This window comes from Protopterus annectens, chromosome 8.part0 (assembly GCF_019279795.1).
Source record: "Protopterus annectens isolate FY-2018-M chromosome 8.part0, PAN1.0, whole genome shotgun sequence".
NCBI classification, from domain to species: Eukaryota; Metazoa; Chordata; order Ceratodontiformes; family Protopteridae; genus Protopterus; species Protopterus annectens.
The window spans coordinates 793,105,196-793,126,853 of NC_056741.1; the positions used below are offsets into that span (position 1 = coordinate 793,105,196).

Consider the following 21,658-nt stretch of genomic DNA (forward strand, 5'->3'; position numbering starts at 1 on the left):
CCTCAAAATACTACCCTAAGACATATAGGAAAGGGGCACTTTATTTTCAATTGTTACCATTTATACCCATAAAAAAACTATTTTAGAAGTTTATTCCTTTCACACAAGCATTTTTATGTCTCTATACTTAAATATTTGTTTGCACAGTTTAAACATTCTGTGTTTCTGAGTGTTTATGTTTGCAAAAGATGCTCAGAAAAAAATGCACTCATTTGTATGCATAGCTAGCAGCTACACCATTTGGTGGAAATGAATATTTAATTTCTTTGTTTATAAAACTTTGTGAGGTAGTTCATCCAAATCACGCTGCAAATGTGTGCCATGTTTGTGTTCGTTATAATCAGCGCACAAAAACTAATGACCCAAGCCTTTTAGCTGCAGCAACAGGATAATGCACCACAGCCCGTTTCAATGTGTGAAGTAAGTTTAAATTCAAATGCAGTAAACAGCTAAATTACAAATTACTGTATGTGTGTGGCTGTCTGTAATGTAAGTATATTTATATGACCAGGAGCATGTTAATGGGTTAAGAGTATGGCCTAATGGTTAAGGTATTTGCCTTACAAACATAAGCGATAATTGGAAGGTTTAAAATGGCTCGCAAGGGCAGTTAGCCTACTACTAATCTATGAACCTAATGCAATGTGTTAAGAAGCTTGCCTATCACAGCTCCCTCTTTATGCATGGCAGTCCTTACCTGAACAGTTGTGTGCTAGGAGGGGGTACGGGGATATGAAAAATGGCAAATGCCCCGAAGACAAAAATCCTTTCCAAGTTTGCTCAAATAATTCTATAGAGCAAACATTTATCTGAAATTATTTATCATGATATTAAACACCAGAAGCTACTCAAATTCTACACGTGTGGACGTTTATTTTTGCCAACACAATATATACAGGTTGTATAATTTGCCCTGCGAAAAGACTGCTTAAAAAAATCCCACTATGGACATCTGAAAACATTATAATCCCGTGAAGTGGTATTTGGTACCGTATACGAAATGAGCGTACATCCACATGGTTAAATCAAGCAAACACAAACTCCTGCCTCTGAAATTCAAATGAAAAGGGAAACGTTCTAAAACTATTTCTGTAGCGAAGTTCGGTTTGTTTATGGCGGGAAGAGGCTCTCACTGCTACGAACTTGGCGAAGGCTTTTTGTAAACTTACTCAAATAGTCTAAACCACTTGCGTGTTGCGGTTTGTTGACATTTTTCTTAGAAAGGGTGTATGGTTTTCTGTCTATTGGTTGATACGTGCACTTGTTTGAAGGTTGTTATGAGAGGGCGATAACTTGGACTGGGGGTGGGCTTAGAAGACTTGATTCGGCTGCAATGGTTGGTTGTTTAGTTTGTTTTTAGGTAGGCGGGATTCTGGCTCATTGAGTAAGGAAGTCCACGCCCATGATTAAAATAAATACTACAAGTGCGGTATCTGAGAGTGTTAGTAGCAACGGCAGCGTTGAAGTTGATGTTTTGTTCTTTTTATTGTGAATCTATCTGAATCGGACGACCCTGTGGATTTACTACTGGGGAAATATTTATTTATAAATCGTGTCTAATTTAGATTTTCTGAAAGTGTATTTTCTGGGCATTTAGTTTGACTGCAAAATTTTGTGTGCTGTGAACAATGTTGACCAAAACCGTCAATCCAGTTTACACACACGTTGGAGGCGATGGTAACAGCAAAACGCAGACAGGTAAATTGATCTGCATGTTCTTAAGAATTTAAACGGTTTGGGTAGTAGTGAGAGTGGTGTAACTAGTGCTGCTGTTTACGTTGTCTTGGGAGTTTGTCATGTAATTATTTTATTGTATCTGCCCACCTGGAAGTTGACAGTTGGTATTTTTGTCTGTTTATAGTTTTAAATGGCAATATTGTGTAGTCTGTAATATGTTTGTTTAATCAAAGTAAGATTATGAAGTTTGCTATTGAGTAAGATTCCTGGATTAATGTTAGATTGTCTGGAGTCTATTAAACGAGAAAGGGCATGCTACACGGTTCTGTGCTTTTTATATGAACTCAATCTAATTATTCGTCAGGACCCGGAGAGAGAACCAGCTTGCAGGTTTTAAAGTGCATCAGTGGCAGTGTTTATGATCATTCGATCGAGCAAGAAGCGGGAGTTTAGCAAGTCCTGGTCGATGTACCGACTAATTGTAATAGCTTCTTATTTTCCTAAAACTTTGTATGGGTAGTAGCCTGTGTAAGTGAATGTATTCAGTGATTTCATAAAGTAATCATGTCTGCAGTGACAGACAGGATTACTTTTTAATTTTATGAAGCAATGAAACTGTGCGCAGCTCGTCAGTAAATGAAATTCCAAGTGTTGCCCCACTTTGTGGGTACCGCTTAAATGCTTGCACGCCTGTCAGTTGTTGTGGTGTAGAAGTAATGCTGTGTGTGATAGGTTGGTCCATCTATGTGTAATTTGTGCCTAGATTATTTTTTGATGTTTCTAAACTGACAGTGCTTCTCTTGAGCAGTCCAGTGCTCTGAAATACTGCTTATTTGTTGATAGGTTAGTCGAGTATTGCTCTCTTGGGTCGTGTCTTATTGCAAGTAAAGAAGGCAAAACCACGTTTGCTAACGTTGTCTGACCCTACCTTGTGCCGATTTTTGCTTAATGTTAGCTTGTGCATTTTGATCTGTGTTTTTTTTTTTTTTTTTCCCCTGGTGGGTATGTGATACTTGCGGGTTTTTAAGTGATTCTCCCCACCCAAACTCTTTAGGCATCAGACATAGTTTGAAGTTGATTAGACAAGAGTTTGGCTAGTATGGGAACACTGTAGTTTAAGTTTAGTAGTTTCGACCCTCATAAGTGATAGGGACAAGGTAACTAGAGTGTATCCGGGGATAGAGGAAAGATGGTATGTCTTTAGCAGCCTTTGTACTGACTGGTGCCATTGTCATTAACTTTTGCACAGTTATTCCTGTTAACTTTACAGAAATGTATACAGAGTCCTCTTAAGTTGTGTATTTAGTACCAGTTGTGTATTTAGTTCCAATATTTCAAAAAAGTGCCCTTGTTTATAAGGGATAACAATTAGAGTATGTATTGTATTAGTTCAGTCTTTTCAGAGGTCAAGCCAGTGCATACATTGCTAGGAAGTAGGAACAGAATAGTAGAATGGATAGTGTAGCTTCACAAAATGCTCATACTGTAGGAAAGAGGAATTTCTGGGTTGCAAGAACTTTAAACTTGAGTGGAATTGTTTGGAAAGAGGCTTTTTTGACACAATGTTTTAGCAAAGGGGTTCTGGGTTTATTGACTGCAAAATATGAGTGTCTTTCAAAAGATCAATACTGTCTGGGTTTAGTGAGTGCAAAAATACTGTGGTAAGTGTCGTAAATTGAGCTTTTTATGTTGCACCTTTTTGCATGCCTTTTCATAATCTGTCTTTGTATTTAGCCATCATCTTGATGCTTTTCCTAAAAGCTTTAGGAAATACTAGATTTTGCGTACGTATGAAAGTGTTTAGTGTTACTTATCTAGTTTTACTTCTATTCCTTAGTTAAGGAAAAGGAACCACTGGAGAAAATGTATCACTTGGGTCCTTTACTTGGAAAAGGTGGCTTTGGCACGGTGTTCTCTGGACAGCGTCTGACTGATGGGCTGCAGGTAAGCATATTTGCTAATAAGTTTACACCACTCAGTCTGAATTTTGCTAGCATGGTTGGTGCTGATTAGTGAGACAGCATTAATTTTTATTTCTATACACTGGAAAGATTATTACACTCCAGTGTCTCCACCAAGGACTAGCTTTTGGTCACTTTGGACTGAGTAATCAGTATCATCCCTGTTTTTGTAGTAGTACAGCCACTGACTTTGTTCCATTGTGTTTTTATTTTTATTTATTTATTGTGTTTTTATTTTTATTTATTTATTTTTTTCCCTCTAGCTTGAGCTATGATTCCTGATTTATTTAGTCTGAAGTAGCTCTTCTAATGTTTGAGCTGTTGTAGCACAATATCTTTTCACTGTTTAACTTCCTAATGGAAGCAGTGACTTTATATTAAATATGTGTAGTATTTTTTTTGTGCTAGAAGTTTAAAAATTTGCAGGTACAGGGGAACTAAGTAGTGCAGCTGTAAAATCATACCCACTTGGTATATCTACTGCACTTTTATTGTATGAATTTTCAGATGAGCGAGTAAAGGATGATTTCATACGTGGCATAGATTATCTGTATAATAGGTGTAACTCTTCTGTGACTGCAGTGCATTTCACATCTGTTTGTTTTGCATACAGTAGAGGGGGTTGCTAACCTTTCAAACATCTTTTAAAGAAAACTGGAAGTAGGTGGAATTCTAGTTATTTCAAAAGACAACAGAGGGCGGGGGTGTTACAGTAAATGGAATGTATTCAGTTATGTTGTATACCGCCCTTTTCTGTAATGGTAAAGAGAAATAAACACTTTCAAAACGGAACTACTTCTGTTTCCCTCTCTTTTTAGGTGTAGCCATAGTTTGTTAATCTAGTGGCATCATAGGATTAATGAAAGCTGTGTGCAAAATCACATTTTTAAATATGCTTATTTTCTTTTACAGGTGGCAATAAAACACATTGCTAGGAACAGAGTGGTAGAATGGAAACTATTGGTAAGTTTATCTGCAGAGTGTTTATCATTACTGTGTTTGACTGAATTTTCTTTCAGCATTTTGTCTTTTTGGGAGGTTGTTGCAGTTTTGTTTGGTCAAAAGCGGTAGTTAAAACTTTCTGTGACCCATAACCTGAAGGGTAAGAGTTTTTATATACATGGGATGAAATATTTCCTCCTCCAACTCTTTGCAGTAAAGAATATTATTACTGTTTATGCTAGCTGGGTTGGTGAATAAAGCCTAAGGGATGTGTGTTCATTTTCTGTTGACCTGGGGCTACTTTTAAGAATTAAATTGTGACCCTTTGAGTTCACCAGTTCATAGCTGAAGTCACATGTAAAATAAACTAATTAAATGCTGGTATCTTTGACATCTTTTAGTAAGGCATGCATTACTTAAAACCTATGGACAGCCATGCTGTGTTATCTAGGGCCGAAATTCCCCACCCACCCAGTCAGCTGTTCGTCTTGCTGAGAGTTACTCAGTTCCTGTGTTGACACATTTTTGTGTGTTGACACTCTTGAAGCTCTGAAAAGAGCCTTTTCCAGTAACCTTTGCTAGTAGCTAAATCTTGCTCCAGATCTTTGGTCAGCAGAGGAAACCACAGTGAGTCATAGTATTTGCACCTTCTTGTGGAAATTGTTAATGTATTCATTCTTCAACCCTGAAAAATTACAAGCAAGTGGTGTTTCCCCATGTCTGGGTTTATTTTTTTGCAGTGTGTGTGTGTGTGTGTGTGTGTGTGTGTGTGTGTGTGTGTGTGTGTGTGTGTGTGTGTGTGTGTGTGTGTGTGTGTGTGTGTGTGTGTGTGACACAATATTTTTTAGTTGAATGCTTGTTTTAAGAATCATTGGGTTATTCTTGGTTGATGTAATAGGCAATAGTCAAGACAATGTTAAGTATTAATTAGATTAGTCGTAAGGTATATCTTGCATGAATTCATTATTGCAGTCTAAATTGAACAGCATGAATTCATTATTGCAGTCTAAATTGAACAGTATTACAATTTGTTTACAACTGTAAATGTTATCAGTATTGATGAATAAGCATGGTATTTTTGTTTAATTTTAGCCTAATGAAACCTTGGTACCACTGGAAATTGTACTGATGACAAAGGTGAACATGGGTAATAGTGGTGGGCATCGTAGTGTGATTCGTCTCCTGGACTGGTATGAGTCTGATGATGGCTTTTATCTGATCATGGAACGTCCAGAGAATGTTCAAGATCTTTTTGATTTTATTACTGAACATGGCCCATTGCCAGAAGTTGTTGCTTGTAACTTTTTCCGGCAAGTGATAGAGGCAGTGCAGCACTGTCATGCTTGTGGGACAGTACATCGAGATATTAAGGATGAGAACATTCTGGTCAGCCTGCGTACTGGGGAACTGAAGCTCATTGATTTTGGTTCTGGAGCAGTTTTACAGGACTCTTTGTATACTGCCTTTGATGGTGAGTAGGATTTGATTTCAGTCAAAATATGTTAATGCTGTGCTGTTAATATTGTGGCCTTCTTTGTTTTGAGGAGTTGGTCTGCATTATGTGTAAAGGCCTCTAACTGATTCACTAACAGAGGTGATCTTTTAGTAAGGATCTTCAAGACTAGTTATTGAGCCTGTAGCCCTAGATTATCCTGGTCTAGTGCAAATTACATTAAAATCACAGTTTACTCCAAACCGTATCTGCCAGTAAATTAAACTGTAAATGCTGTATAAGAGTTTTGTTTATTAATATGTGGGTATACCTTTATCTTGACAAAGGGGCAGCTCTGATATGTTATGACATCTTGTGTTTTGGATCTGAATGTCCTCATTACCTGATGTTTTATGAATAGCTACTTTTTAAAGTCATTTTCTTCAATACAGCAGTGTCTCCCATAATTTGGGCATTGATAGTCTGGGACTAATGACTCTGTAATTGGACTGAATATATTTACAAGTAAGCATGAAGTTAAGTAAGGCCCTTAGTTGCTCTGTTTATAGTGACTGGACGTTTTGTTTAAAAGCCCTTTATCAGATTGAATTCTGTTTTGAAGCTTTTTGAGTGCTTGTACATTCATGCCATAGCGTACCTCCTCTAAATGGAGAGAACATAGTGTCACAAGTAAGTCTGCCACAGTATACAGTAATATAGTTGCACATCATCTTTTAGTGAATGCGTTTGCAACTACAAGTAATAAAATAAGCCAAAGTATATCCATTTTGTGGAGCTGAGGTACTTGAAAGCTTGGAAAGTATGTGCATTTAGTGTAGGATGAACATTTTAGCAGGGGAAGTAAATTGTGGTGGGAGTTATTTATTTTTGTTGGGGGGGTGGTATAAGCTGCCCCTGTTACTTTGGCCACAGTGCAGGTGAGTTTGCTTTTATCTGGGAGTGAATTAAAGTGCTCTGTTCCCAAATGGGAAGGTTAGTGTGCATGTCATTTCCAGTAGCAGCTCTGCTGTTTTGGAGAGCTAATCTGTTTATTTCAGTGTTTGTTGCCCCTGAGGATGAGGAAGGAAACCTAATCCAAAGGTGCAGCTGGTGCCATGGGAGAAGACTGTAGGGTGAACCATAGTGTAATACTGTGATACTTTGTGGGAGAAAGGGCAGAAGTGTGAAGGAATTCCTCTGAAGGTAGAGGGGGAGGAATCTAATTTTCTGAAATGTGTTGCTTGTTGCTTGCAAATATTTGTTATAAAGTTTTTAGTTACCAAAAAGTGACAGCTTTTTTATTAAGTGGTTTCCTTTTTACCTTTTTTGCAGGAACAAGAGTGTATAGTCCTCCAGAGTGGGTTCAGTATCACAGTTACCATGCTGTCCCTGCAGCTGTTTGGTCTCTTGGAATCCTTCTGTATGATATGGTGTGTGGTGATATTCCCTTTGAGCACGATGACGAAATTGTATGTGGAGATCTCCGGTTCAGGCACAGGGTCTCCAAAGGTGAGTTAGTGATCGTGGTCAAAATTTAAATCCGTAATGTATGGGCTTTTGCTTTTTCTTTAATTTTGTTTGTGTACATTAGGTGGCCTCATATAAGCATGGAGAGTCATGTTTTTGACACCATTAATTAGTTGGCTTGGAGATGTTTCTCTTGGGCTATTTAACACTTAGTCCAGTGGTCTGTGTAACAAGACTACCCTCCTATTTAGTACATCTTTGTGACTGTGGATAAACAAAGCTCCCAATTCTACAATATGAGAAAATGTTTAACGTACCTTCCTCTGAATCATTTGCTGTGTCTTTATCTGTCCTGGCCATCCAGATATACATATTCACTGGACATGGACACTGAAAAATGTCCAACCTGTTTAGTTAATCAATAAATATGCAACTGTTTAACTTCCCATTGTAGTCCTCCTGAGCAGTTTATAACCCTGGCAAAACTTCACTTTTAGTATTATAAACTTAAGCTGTGAAGTGTACATCCTGGCTTTTTTTCTAATGTATGTACTTTTTTTCCTCTATTTTTCAGATTGTGAGGAACTCATCCGTTGGTGCTTATCCCTTAACCCATCAGAACGTCCTACCTTGGAACAGATCCTTCTTCATCCATGGATGCAGACTGAGTTGCAGCAAACTGAGGATGATTTTCGGGACCTTCGGGATGAATCCAGTAGTAGCCAGCAGAGTTTATAGAACATATTGAATTGTCAGCAGTGGAGTGGAAGAGAACTTTTTGTTACATAGGACTGTATTCTGTCACTCCTCTTGAACCACAAAGACTAGTAGATATAACAGCTTTAGAACTCCTCAAGTTCACTTAATGTAGCCGGAGTTCACGTAATGTAGCCTGGTTTTACAGGTCAGAACAAAACAAATGCTGTAATGACAAGCACGTAGATGGACCCTACAGCTGGAACCCAGTGGACTTTCTTTTAAAGTTAACCTAGTTTTTCTGAATTGATTTTATTTTTGTAGGATACCGCGATGCTGATATGAATGATCATAGATTACACTCATTTTAGTTGGAGCCAGTTACATTTGTAAATTGGAGAAGTTAGTTGAAAGGAGCTTTTGTTGTAAAGTTTGTTCCCTAGCTTTTTGGGAGGGGGGGCTACTAATTTTGTCCTGTTCTTTTGTAGTACAGGCAATTTTTCACACGTTTTACTGTAGATTGTGTAAACCATTAACTCTTGCACTTATCTCCAGTATATCTTGCCATAAGAAAACCAGTCATTTTGTACTGGAAAATCTCAGCAGGCAAGTTTCCAAAAATGTACCTTTTCACCCCAATGGTCAAAGATGGTCAGGGCTGAGGGATTGCTTAACAGAAAAGAGAAAGCTGGGGGATATCTGTTGTAGCTTTTTGAATATTTTTCCCCTTTTAGTGGTAGTACTTTGACCCTTGTTTAAAAGGTAAAAATCTGCTAAGAATGGGTTTAAATGAAATGCTTTTGTGAGATAGACATAATTGCAAGTAGTGGGCAAATTTGTGTGTGCCTAGCAAGAAATGTTTGAATGCTCACTTCTCTTTTGGTATGGAGGGTGTCCGTAAAGCAGAGCTATTTTTTTTTAACCTACCCATTGTTTGTTTTTTTTTTTTTTTAACCTACCCATTGTTTTGTTTTTGTTTGACTGAGTTGGAGAGCATGGAAGAATGTAGGTATGACCACAGATTAAATTCTGGTCTCCGAAACCAGGATTGTGAAATATTAAGTGTAAATACTTGTGTATTGAATTTTTTGTTGTAACGACTTTATAAAAGTTACACCATAAATGAGCCACATAATATACATGTTATGTATATTTACATTCACTGGTTTTATTTAACATTGCATAATATATATATTTTTTGAAAATATACAATCTTTAATTTAAGTGTGATCTAGCATGTGTTGAATTTGTTATTCTTGCCAAACATTTTGTTTCAGAATACTTGAATCCAGAAGTTATTTTGTTATGTTGGAATTTATTTAATAAATGCCTTTGAAGTTGTGTAGATCTGGTCTGATTATTAAGACACTGATATTATTGATGTTGCCATACTGTGGTTCAAAGTTGCACAAGAACAATGCCATTTACCTTTTGTTGGCAGGATAGGTGTCCGTATGAGCTGGTAAATTTTTGTTTGACTAAATAATCATGCTGCATAAGTGTCTGTTTTCACAAATGATCAGGAGGATAACTGTTCGTTTATCGAGTCAAATACTCCATAGAAAGAAACTGTTGCAAAAGAGTAAAATCCATGAGTGGAGGAGCTCCCTGGTCAGCCTCCGTAAGAAGATGAGATCCTTTATAAGGTCCTCCAAAGCTAGCTACGAAAACAAAATCGCCACGGATTCTAGGGACAGCCACAAAGCATTCTATAGCCATGTCAAGAATCTCAATGGCAACACCCAGATTTGCTCTGAGTTACAGCACAATGGCACGAAAATTACAGAACCAAGTGATGTTGCCAACATCCTGGCAGGTTTAGTGCTAACTTACCCCCTCTCACCCCCTAAAGGGCCCATATCTATACAGGAAGAATGCAAGCCCCTGTAATCACAACTACGCAGGTAAAAGCTGCCCTCTCTAAAGCCAAAAAATACAGCATCTGTGGGACCAGGCAACATCCCAGGCTGTGTTTTACATGAACTTCAAAACGAACTGGCTCCCCACCAAAGCGCCCTGAACCTGATCGACTTTTTGAGGCAGTCACCAAAGCCGTACACGAGGGTAAGATGGTTCACGCAGCCTATCATGATTTTGCCAAGGCTTTCGACACCATCCCCATTCTGGAATTATAGCTAAACTCAAACTGTGTAAATTTCTATGTCACAAGATGGGTTAACCCCGATCCACCAAATTTCTTTCTGAAACACAGCTTTATTGTAGCGATAAAACAGAGAGCACAGTGCCAATCCTGGTTAAGCACTTTCACGTATCACCATACGCTCCGAAGTTGCCATAGTTTCGTTTTTACAGAGGTGCTTTTTCTTTAGATCAGTATTTTTATAAATATGCAAGCAATGACACGATCACACCTTCAGCTGGCCAAACGTAAATGACAGTGCATAAATCTGTAAAAGTCCTTTCTGATTTGCTGTGTTAGTATTACTGTTGCAATCTACTTCTGTTTCTGACCAAGGAAGAGAACAGTACTACGCCTGCGAAAGAAACTGAAGGACTTTTACAGATTTATGCACTGTCATTTACGTTTGGCCAGCTGAAGGTGTGATCGTGTCATTGCTTGCATATTTATAAAAATACTGATCTAAAGAAAAAGCACCTCTGTAAAAACGAAACTATGGCAACTTCGGAGCGTATGGTGATACGTGAAAGTGCTTAACCAGGATTGGCACTGTGCTCTCTGTTTTATCGCTACAATAAAGCTGTGTTTCAGAAAGAAATTTGGTGGATCGTGGTTTGTCCTGGGGATTTTGTTCTGCATCTAGTTGGTTGTCGTACCCTTGGACTACTGCCTTTCACAAGATGGGTTGCCAACTGGTTCAATGACAGAACCCACACTGTAAAAGTTGCAGATTCCAAATCTGACTTCAAACCAGTGACAAGTGGAGTGCCACATGGTTCAGTCCTGGGACCTCTCCTGTTGGTATCTAATTCTCTGAAGTACAGGCTAACACAGAAGACCTTTGGCTAACTAAGTTCACAGATGACTGCAAACTAGGAGCCATAGTAGAGTATGATGTGGACATCCTACAGAAGGGCCTCACTGAGACAGATGCCTGGTGTTAGAGCCATGGCCTCAAGCTCAATACCAAAAAGTGCATTGTCATCCCCTTTGGTAAACTCTGTACCCATGAACTACCACATAGGCGGCTGTCTACTTAATGCTGAATGTGTGATGAGACCTTGGGACCCAGTTGGACAGTAGTTGATGATCACATCACCAGAGTAGTCAGGATCTTGGTGCACACCTCATCACAAGAGTTCTCATCCAGGAAAAAGAGGTCATTGTTCCCCTCTACACTCATTAGACCTCATTAGACCCATTTTATAGAGTACAATGCCTCATTTGGAATGTACCTCACAAGACCTCTGCAGCAGCTGGAAAGGCCACAGAAGTACCTCACAAAGAGGATTACTGGCCTCAAACAGATATCCTACACTGACAATCTCAACAAAACTCCACCTTTACTCCGTAGCATATCGCCTACTCTGAGGTGATCTCTGCCTAACATATAAAGTTATGTCAAACCCAGAGCTGTTGGACATGCTACACCTAAAGAGATCCCAATCCTTCCGAGCTACACGCTCTATGGACCTAAACCTTGTCACCATAATAAATAAGATATGCTGGAGGAATAGCTTTCCTGTCCCAGAGACTTCTCATATTGTGGAACAAGCTACCCATCTATGTCAAGCAAAGTTCTTCATTAGCACTCTTAAAGAAAAATCTTGAGTGGATGGGAAATAGGAAATACACCCCAGGGATCACTTCTGTAGCTCTGCTTGACAGGGGCACAGGAAAATAACTTTCTTGGGTCGCATAAGCCAGGGAACCTTGTTGGCTAGGCTTACTTAGGCCCTTAGGCCGATAGCTTAGTACCTACCTATGAACCTAGTGTTAAACTCTGTGATGGTCTAGAATGCACAAATGAAGTAAAGGTACAAATCAACTGAGAACAAAATTGGGGAAACATTTTAAAATGTCAGGTAAAAGAACAGTTTGTATGTAAACTGGTTATGTAGATAGACTGGGAGTGCAGAGGGAGGGGGGGTTAGTTGGGGTTAGTTGTGCAGAAATACAAGTAATAACTGGAAAGTTGGAGTAGAGGAACTGCATGTTGAGTGAATTATGAACAAGGCACCAGAGAAAGACAGGAGAGAATGAATGCAATGAAACTAGGGCAAGATAAATAGAAAGTGGAATTGTGCAGATGGAAAAGGGTGAATATGGATTAAACCTTCCATACCAGAGGACCTGGAACTCTGGCACAAAACGGAAGAAGTCTGTTCAGAGAGGAGGCAAAGAGATCTACTTGAGGAGTACCCTGAACAATGTCCAGAAATGCATCCCTGTGAAGCATCCATTTGTGGTATTGAGTGAAGGGCCTGCTCAGATTCTGCCACAACATTCCAATCTGAAGGAATGTTAAACAGGCAACAATCTGTCCATTGGCAAGGTGTACTGTCCCCTAAATTTCCTACCACCATAGGTGTACCACAAGGCTCAATACTGGGCCCACTTCTCTTTTCTATCTTTACCAATAATCTGCACAGCTCAACCCAGCATGCTACACTTATTCAGTATGCAGATGATTCAACTTCAGTCTGCTCAGCCCCATCTCCAGGCATTGTGCAACAACTCACCCAGGAAACCTAATGTATTTCTGACATCCAACTCGTCCTAAACCCCAATAAGACTAATTTACTACTATTTATCCCTAACAAATCAAAAATTGTTCCCCTCTCCGTCGCCTCTAAAAATGGCACTACCATTTCCCCTTTTGACCATACCAAACTGCTAAGCATTGATATTGATAATAATCTTCACTTCAATGTCCACATCTCACAGACCATCAAAAAGGTACACAAAATGGGCACATTATATAGACTCAAAAACTTTCTTATAGACCAAGCAAGAGTCACCCTAGCCCAGACTCTCCTATTGTCCATAATGTCCACATTAATGTATGCAGCACCAATTTTCACCCACATTAAAAAAATAGATCTAGACAAACTAGAATCCTTTTACAATAAGATCGCCAAGTTTGCTAAAAACACCACCTTCAGAACACATCACTGTGTTGCTCCAATATACTTAAATTGGCTAGAACTACCTCAGCTACTTAATTACCACCAGCTAGTTACCGTCTACAATATTCTTAAATACCCTGATAAAAACCCCATCACTAACCCAACTACTTGCCCACTACACAGCAAATCACCCTCTCCGATCTAGGGACAAATCTCTCCTCTGTATCACTAGAGCAAACAATACTGTAGGAAAAGTGCTATATTCCCACACTATTGCTAGAAACTGGAATTGCCTTCCACCTTCGCTGACCCACTGCCTCCACCACCTCACACTTCAAAAACTCCTTCAAATCACATCTGATGAACACTTTGCTATGCCCTTGTATTACTTTAACTTAAGCTTTCCTACCTTTTCCTCCTCCTATCCATTCACCAATACCAAGTTAGTCACTGTGATCCTCTATGGGAGTAAAACTACAGCCATTAGCCGATCCTGTAAGTAGCTCCTATTCCCTATTGTTTTGTAACTTCTCTGACTGCTGAGAAGTGTCTTGTCTGCTTGCATTTTTAATGTGAATATCTCATTGTTTTATTGTATAATGTTCATGTTTGTTGTACTACTCTGTATAAAAATATACTTGTGGAGTTTGGCCAGAGGGAGCATCAGAATGGTGGAAGCCATGAAGCCCAGAGCTCTCAAACTCCCTGGCTGTAATGGAGGCCAGGAGAAGAAGAGTTTGAAAGAAAGAAATGAGAGTTAATGCCTTTGGAGGAGGCATGGATGCCTGCATTGGCGCCGTTTGAAACCTGCAACCCAGAAAGATCTGATCCTGAGAAGGAGTCGGGGAAGATGTTTTGAAGTTTATTGTGAACCCCAGGCTCTGAAGAAGAGAAATGGTAAAATGAAGATTTTGCAAAAGGACTTTTGGAGAAGATGTCTGAATCAGCAGATGAAAGATTAGGATCCCTTGAAGCCTGCAAAGGGCAATCACAGGAGCAAGGCATTTGGTGAAAACCCTTGGGGCAGTAATAAGGCCAAAGAGCAAAGCACATAACTGAAAACTTCAGGAAGCAACAGAGATACTCAGCAAATCCCCTGAAAAGAGGATGGATTGGAATATGGAGATAAGCATCCTTGAGGTCCAAAGACACCAGAAAGGCCTAAGGGAGCAAGAGAAGAAAAAGGAACAACATCCGAAAGGAAGGCACCTTCAGAAAGGTGTTCAGATGTGATGGGTGTAGAATAGGTCTCCAAGTATCTTCTTTTCTGGGCGCTAAAAATATTCTTGAATTAAAACCCTTTTCCCTTGTGGGATATATGCACCTTTTGAATAGTACCCTGAGACAAGAGGTCTCAAAGAACCTCTGGGGAAAAAGGAAGCTGTTCCCGAGGAGGCTGAGGAATGCCCATAAAAGGAGGGAAGGAAATCCAGACCATGAATTACCCTTGCTGAATGATTGACAAAACCTAAGAATCCTGGGTGATTCAGAGCCAAACGGGAAGAGAAAGAGAAAGGCAAAGAGAAAGAGGAATGTGACTGGGAACAGGTGGATAGTCAGACGGCACCTGGTTTGTCGGGAAAGGAAGGCTTAAGAATTCCTGCAGTCTGAGTGGCCTTGGCAGGAGGAGTCGGTTTACTACCCTAAAAAACTTTAGAAGGGCGAGACTGCCTACGAACAAAGGCTGGCACAGAAGATTAGTTTCACTGAAATTTAGGCACAGGAGAAACAGATGCTTAAGCTCCTGTAAAGCCTTCCCCTTGTCCTGAAGAGACTTAAATAAACCAGCAGCCACTTCATCAAACAAGAGAGCATTATCCAGAGGAGCATCCATCAACTTAGCCTTAATATCATCGGGCAAAGGTTGAAGCCGAAGCCATGAATATCTCCTCAGAACTGAACCAGAAGCAGCAGTCCTAGAAGAAGGCAGTAACTTGGATGAAGGAAGCAATTGAGATGGCTTATCAGAGGCTACAGACATCACAGAGGGATCAGCAGCAGGACATTTAAACAAAAAGGAACAATCTTCAGGCACCCTATAAAACCTATCAGACTTCCTGGGAGCAGGGGGCAGAGAATCTAGCACTTTAGAAGCAGTGGAAAAAACATGCAAATAAAGCAGCAAGACAGGAGGAATGGCCACAGGTTTAGGAGATTCCATCTGGAGTAACTTATAGTACCTCTTATGGATATCTGAAACCTTGGCAGAATCCCACTTAAATTCCATCATCCTAGATACCATGTCCCCAAAGAAAATTTCCTCAGAAGGATTATCTAGAGTATGAGAATGCTCCTCCTGAGACCCATAGTCTAAAGGAGACGGAATGTGGGTAGAATAAGCAAGGGCGTCCTCATCAGAATCCACCTCAGAAGAATGCAATTCTCTGGGCCTTTTAGGGGAAGTGGAGGACCAAGGAGGAGCAAAAACTGAAACCCGTTGAGGAGGCCGCAACGACAGTAAACCATTAAATAACCTGAGTAAAGGCCTGTCACTCACTTTGTGGATCCCTAGGAGCAGAAGAAACATGGTTAGTTTTTTATTTCTTTTTTAAGGGGACATCCATCCTAGAAAACTGAGAAGGCCCAGATTCAGGACGGCGTTCCACAATTGCAGTAGGAACCTCTTCCTTAAAGAGAAACTGCGGAACCCCTCTAGATCCCTGGGAAACAGTCAACCATGGTTGCCTCTGAATACCCAAAATGGACGCCTGCAAAGCCTCATCGGATGTGCTGCCTGCCAGATCCTCATCGGCCTCCAACCCAGATGCGGTAGAAGAATCTGACAAAACAACTGGGTGAGCCTCTGGGTGCATAATAACCTCAGGAAAAACTCTCGGTAGAGGCTGGACAGCGGAATATACCAGTCTTACCTTATGCACCTTCTTCTTCCCTGACAGCTGACTCTCAGGGCAGGAAGTTCCATCCATAGTACCTGTAGCAAGAAGCTTAAGTCGCTGGTTCTCAAGGTACAAGGAAAGGGAAGAAAGCTTACTACGAGGAGTTTTGGGGACAAACACCTGACAAACAACAGGACGGATGGTTGTGAGCAGCACCTAGGGAAAAAAGACTTATCATGGCGGTCTTTATGTGGAATCAGTCTCCCACACTGGCATTTAACCTTCCTGGATGACATTAACCCCAAACAGCACAAAACATGAGTGCCTCGAGCTGTAACTCCATCAGTGCACCCCCCTTGCACTGATCATGCAAAAAATTCTATGATTTTTTCGGGGGGGGGTGGGCTCCAGTGGAAGTCATGTTTTGGATAACTGACCCTTGTATTATGCATGCTTAGAACAGCTAAATGTTGGCTGATTCAAGCAAATGGTAAACATTGTTTTAGAGCATTGAATCATTGAGCACAGTACACAAATACTATAACATTTAAAAATGTTTTTTATTATGCAATAAGGTTGTAGAAAATGTAAGATTTTAGAGGGCTGGGTCATTTGAAGAACAGACAGGCTATTAAGGTGCAATACCCTTTAGCTAACTGAATACGTACATTGTGCTGTATTGTTAACTGAGCAGAACACTACCAAATACAGCTACTTCCATTAGACCTGTGACTTTCTGCCAGATGCTGCATGCCTGTTTACACACTTTATGTTATTTGGGTGGGGAAATAGTAAAGACATTGTGTCCACAGGTAAGTGAATTGTCAAGTCAGTGCAGGACTAATGTTACTGGGTGTGTTGCTTGCTAACCCCCACCCTAGAATCAGACTGCAAACTTCTGTTTCTTTGTTGTTTTGGATAATTTTTTTTAAAGCTGGCTCAGTGTTACCCTGTGAGTGCCAGTGGCAAATGACATTGCTACTTCACTTTTTTTTCTTTGCAGCTGAGAGAAACTTGTCTCTGTGGTGCAAAGTATGTTTGTTATGTTAGTCTCAAGGGTGTGTGATGATTGTCATTGTACAATGAATGAGTGGGTGTGTGAAAATGTTTAGTGAATGATTTTTGCATACTGACTGGCTGAGTCAGAATGCTTAAGTTCAGATCTTATTGGTTGAATGAGCTTGCTAAAGTACTTTAATGCAGAATAAATATTAAGTATATTATTACACAAGTTTCTGCCACATTACTTTTGTCAGTGTAATGGGACAGTACAGTACATTGACAGCTATTTTCTTTTTATGTGATTCTTTGTTGAGTTACTTGAGCCTCTCTGATGTTCAGAACACCGTGTGTGTTGAGGTTCTGCTTAGTTAAGAGTCCCATAAAGTACAATTCCAGCTAAATGTCGTTTCACTACTCAAAGTGCACGTTTTATTTGTGTTAATTCAGTTCTTAGACTGTCATGTAAAACGAAAACCTTATATAAGTGCCTTTCCCTTTGTTTCCAGTTTATGCATGGATTTGTTGATTCTGTGCACACCAGTTTGCCTGCTTATGAAATCTCACATTATTTCTGTGTAGTATCTGTTGCATCTTCTGCTACCTTGTAGAGTCAGTTTGGAAATTAATGAACTGGGGAGGGATATGGAAAACCACGTGGGACCTTTACAGCCATAAAGTGAGTTAGGTCACTGTTTTGAAACTGTAGTAGGGCAATAGGAAAATAATGTGGAGGAAACACTTCTAAGTGTTTGACTGTGAACTACCTTTCAGAAATGAGTACTACAAGCAATCAGTGAAAGCCATTTGACAGCTCAGTTTAAGTAGAGGTGGTTATGGTAGCTCAGTGAGGGTTTAGTGTTGCTAACACAGTATTATTTTATTTATTTTGTTTGTTTACTGGGTAATGTCTGACTGGGCATGAGGCCCATTTTCAGCAGAGGCCAGGGAAGAAAAGCTCCTGACATACAGCAGAGAAAAAAATTAACAATTCTTACAACAATAGCAATACTAATAATATTTACAATGTATATACAGCCTAGTAATCTAATCTAATAACAATATTAACAAAAATTAGTAAAGTATGAAATGTATTAACAGTGAAAATAATAATAGTCCAATACAAGAAATACAGTTTACAAAACAGTAGTAGCTGTTCAGTTTGATTTCTGGTTAGCTGCCTTCTGCATGAAATCTGAATGTTTTTTTCCAGTTTATGTGGGCTTTTTTCACTGTCTTTTTTCCCCTATCACTTCCTAAACATACAGCAGGTGAATCGCTTAAGTTTGATTTGTACCCTGTGTGTTCATGTATGTGTGTCTGTGTCTCCTGGCAACCTGTGCAGGACTGACTGCTTGCTAGACATCTCTCAGTGATCCTGAACAGGATAAATAATGAAATAAATGAACAAATGAGCAAAGGAAAATAATTCAACAGTTCTTTGTAGCAGAATATTTAATGGTATATTTGGCATAAATTCACTAGGCTGTTGGTCCAGTGGACCATTTTTAACTTAGACAACAATCCCCAAAATTTACCAAGACATGAATTAATACCAGACCCTGTCTAAGTTTTGGCCCCTTTCCATAAGGGCTAGAAGGGCCAGACTGGTGGTGTACCTATGACTGTCTATCCAGTTGTCCAGGTCATGCTTAAAAAGGGACATGAAACAACTCTGGTTTACCTTTAAGTGGAGTTTATTCCATAAAAGAGGTGTTCTCTGTGAAACATATCTGACCCACCAAGGTCCTATTTATGTTTCAGTGGTAGTTTAGGTTATTTGAGTGTTTGTTTAGGGTGGTATTAGTTTTACGAATGTGTAAGAGATTATATTGGACCATATCACTGAGGCTCTGTAGGCACTTAAAGACAATCAGGTAGCTCAGGTAGGATATGGCATTGAGTTTTTGGCAAGGAAATTCTACAGTCTCTCAATATGGCTCATATGCCTAGCCAAGTATGTAAGGGACATTATATTCTATTATTGGTCTGATAAGGAAGAAATCGAGTAGGGCATTGACTTCTTTGGATCTAGATGATATGCACCTGGTCGTTGGCAAACTTTGTCACCACATGCCTTTGGTGTTTCCTTTAATGTCAGAAAAGTAGAGACTAAAAAGGAGTGGTCCTAGAACCGCCCCCCCCCCACGGGGCCAATAAGGAGATTAAGGATGTTGGTTCACCATTATACCGCTGCAAGGGAGGGGGATTACCCTAACTCATCCCCTGTTGGCTGCCTTGGATAGCTGCATATATGTTTCAGCGCATGTGGAGCCTGTTGACTAAGTGGGGCACAGCTTGCAGCATAGATCTCATACTTTCATTCTAACCTGCCAAGTCCCTCCAGCTCCAGCCGTGCTAACCAAACATGGGTTGTCTGGGGTGCAGTAAGGGCTTTATCCCTACGCACCATGGGACTGGCCCAGGCCTATGTTTTGTCTGCTGGGTTTATATACTTGCAGTATTGTATTTCATAATTCTGTGTTGACTGCCAGATGATCACTGTTTGGTGGAGATGGTAGCGTAGCACACTTTATGACTTGCTTATTAACACATAATATATTGATTACTGTATGTCTTCTTGTACTGCAGGTTACTACATGATTTAAAGCTGTTATGTGCTAAGGAATCGTTTTCATACTCATTTGCCGTGTTGGCAACAATCTACTACATGATGTGACCATATGTGGGTTTCCTGTAACACTACTGTTACTTTCCTTGGCTGCATCTGTTGCCTGAAGCTGTCTCAGACACTTTTATTGTTTGTTCATTGAATGTACCAGACAATCACTGATGGCATAGTGCTGGCCTCTGTTGTATATTGAATAGATATGCCAATCAGAAAGCTTAGAGACCTTCACTGCACAGTAGTGCGCAAACATTATATCCCTCACACCCATACAAAATGCAGGTATTTCCATGTCTGTTGTCTTCTTCCCCATCCCATCCCATGTATATATCAGTGCTCATTGTCTAGGGTTCCCCAACATCCCATAATATGTAAATTAATGCTTGTTATGCAGGGTCACCCACACTACCCCCAGTGTATAATGTAATGATTGTTGTCTTTAGCCATTCATCTTTATCACTGTCTGCCTTTAGTCTAGTCTCTACAGCCTCCATGGAGTTGGGATTATGCACTTTCTCTATGGCTGTTGGTGTGCCCGTGGAGGGCAAGGAAGAGACAATCTTGTTGATCTTGGGAGAAGGGGCAGGGAATCCCACTCAGCTTAGCCAGAATTCTAGGCCTATCCCTATGGAGGTTTTTCTTGGCAAAAGTGGGTCTAATTCTTCATATATTCCTGTCAAAAATAAGCAAAAACTTAGGCACGTCTTCTGTCTTAGCCACTTTGGACAAGAGTGTTTTACTGGGCTTAACGCACTGTTTAGTTCAGGCTGTTGACCCTTCCAGTTCAGATGTTTCTGTTAAAACAAATAGATTCTTAATTTTCTGAAGCTGTTTTAAGTTTTTGAACCACAAACTGGTTGTGAAGGGACAGATTCTGTTTTGTCTCCTGTTATTTCTGATTCACATTCTGAGGAGAGTGTGGCTTCAGCCATTCCCTTTGAAAGATTCTCTTTATCTAAAACTATTTCCAGAATGAATCAGTTGTTTCTGTTGGAACACAATGAAATTCCACAGTCCCTGAAGAAATAATCTGAAGTAGTTTACTTCATTTGGTCATTAACCCATGGATTATGGATCCATATAGGATCCGAGCCGGCAACTTTTACTAGCATCTGCTCCGAGCTCCAAACTCCTCCCCTTACCCATAACACACCTCCACTGCCTTCCATCCCCAGATCTCGTTTGCCGCAAATAGCTTTGCATCGTGATCTCTTGAGCTCCAACTTTGTCAAGTGGGTAAAAACCTTTTCAGTTTCTTTTTCCTCAAAAAATTATTAGGTAGTGTTAGTATAGGTTCCCCTTTCTCCTCCCCTCGCTTGGTACATAGAGTTGTAGTGTTGTAGTGTTTTAGAGTAGTTAGAGTAATTTTGTATTGCTGTGTGATTTTTTGCTTCCCCTCCCCCCCTCGGTGTTTTCTGTGTACGACTGTGGTTAGTGGGTGTGTCTGTGTGCCAGTAAGAAAGAAACAATTTTTTTTTCTTAAGTTCTCTTTCTACTGACAGTATGGCTGAAAAGCTTGTTTTCAAGCGTTGCACTGAGTGTGTCCAAAATTTATCCATTGCGGATGGCCACACTCCTCTGTGTGTTTTGTGCTTGGGCATGGCCCATCTGAGTGTGGACTGCAGTATATGTGCGGGCTTCAACCTCCGCGCCATTAAAGATAGGAAGGGCAAGTTGGCCCTCAAAGGCCTTCTTCCCCCTTCAGAGTCTGTTTCCTCGTCTCTGGTTTCAGTCACTGTGGCTGCCTCTCCTTCCTCTCTCCCCATGGCTTCTCCTCCCCAGGCTGGGACTCAACCTCCTGTACTGAAGCCTGGGGCAGTGGAGCAGAAAAGGGGTAGAGAGGAGGAGAGAGAGTCGAAGGTGAGGGAAAAGCGAAAGAGGTCTCCGGAACTCGGTTCACCTGCAAAAATGCCACGGATCTGTGACTCCCCTCTGCTCTGATCTCCGAGGTTCTCCCTGGAGCCAGAGG

At 40.3% G+C, this 21,658-nt stretch overlaps 1 protein-coding gene across 1 annotated transcript; it reads left to right on the forward strand.

The window, feature by feature from the left end:
* The first annotated feature begins 1,411 nt into the window (after nt 1–1,411).
* PIM2 (Pim-2 proto-oncogene, serine/threonine kinase) lies at nt 1,412–9,098 on the forward strand. The gene is made up of 6 exons (XM_044080263.1): nt 1,412–1,698; nt 3,515–3,621; nt 4,551–4,601; nt 5,673–6,051; nt 7,345–7,521; nt 8,054–9,098. Exons 1-6 carry the CDS (start codon nt 1,629–1,631, stop codon nt 8,215–8,217), a joined length of 948 nt encoding a protein of 315 aa, XP_043936198.1. The 5' UTR covers nt 1,412–1,628; the 3' UTR covers nt 8,218–9,098.
* Nucleotides 9,099–21,658: the final 12,560 nt, after the last annotated feature.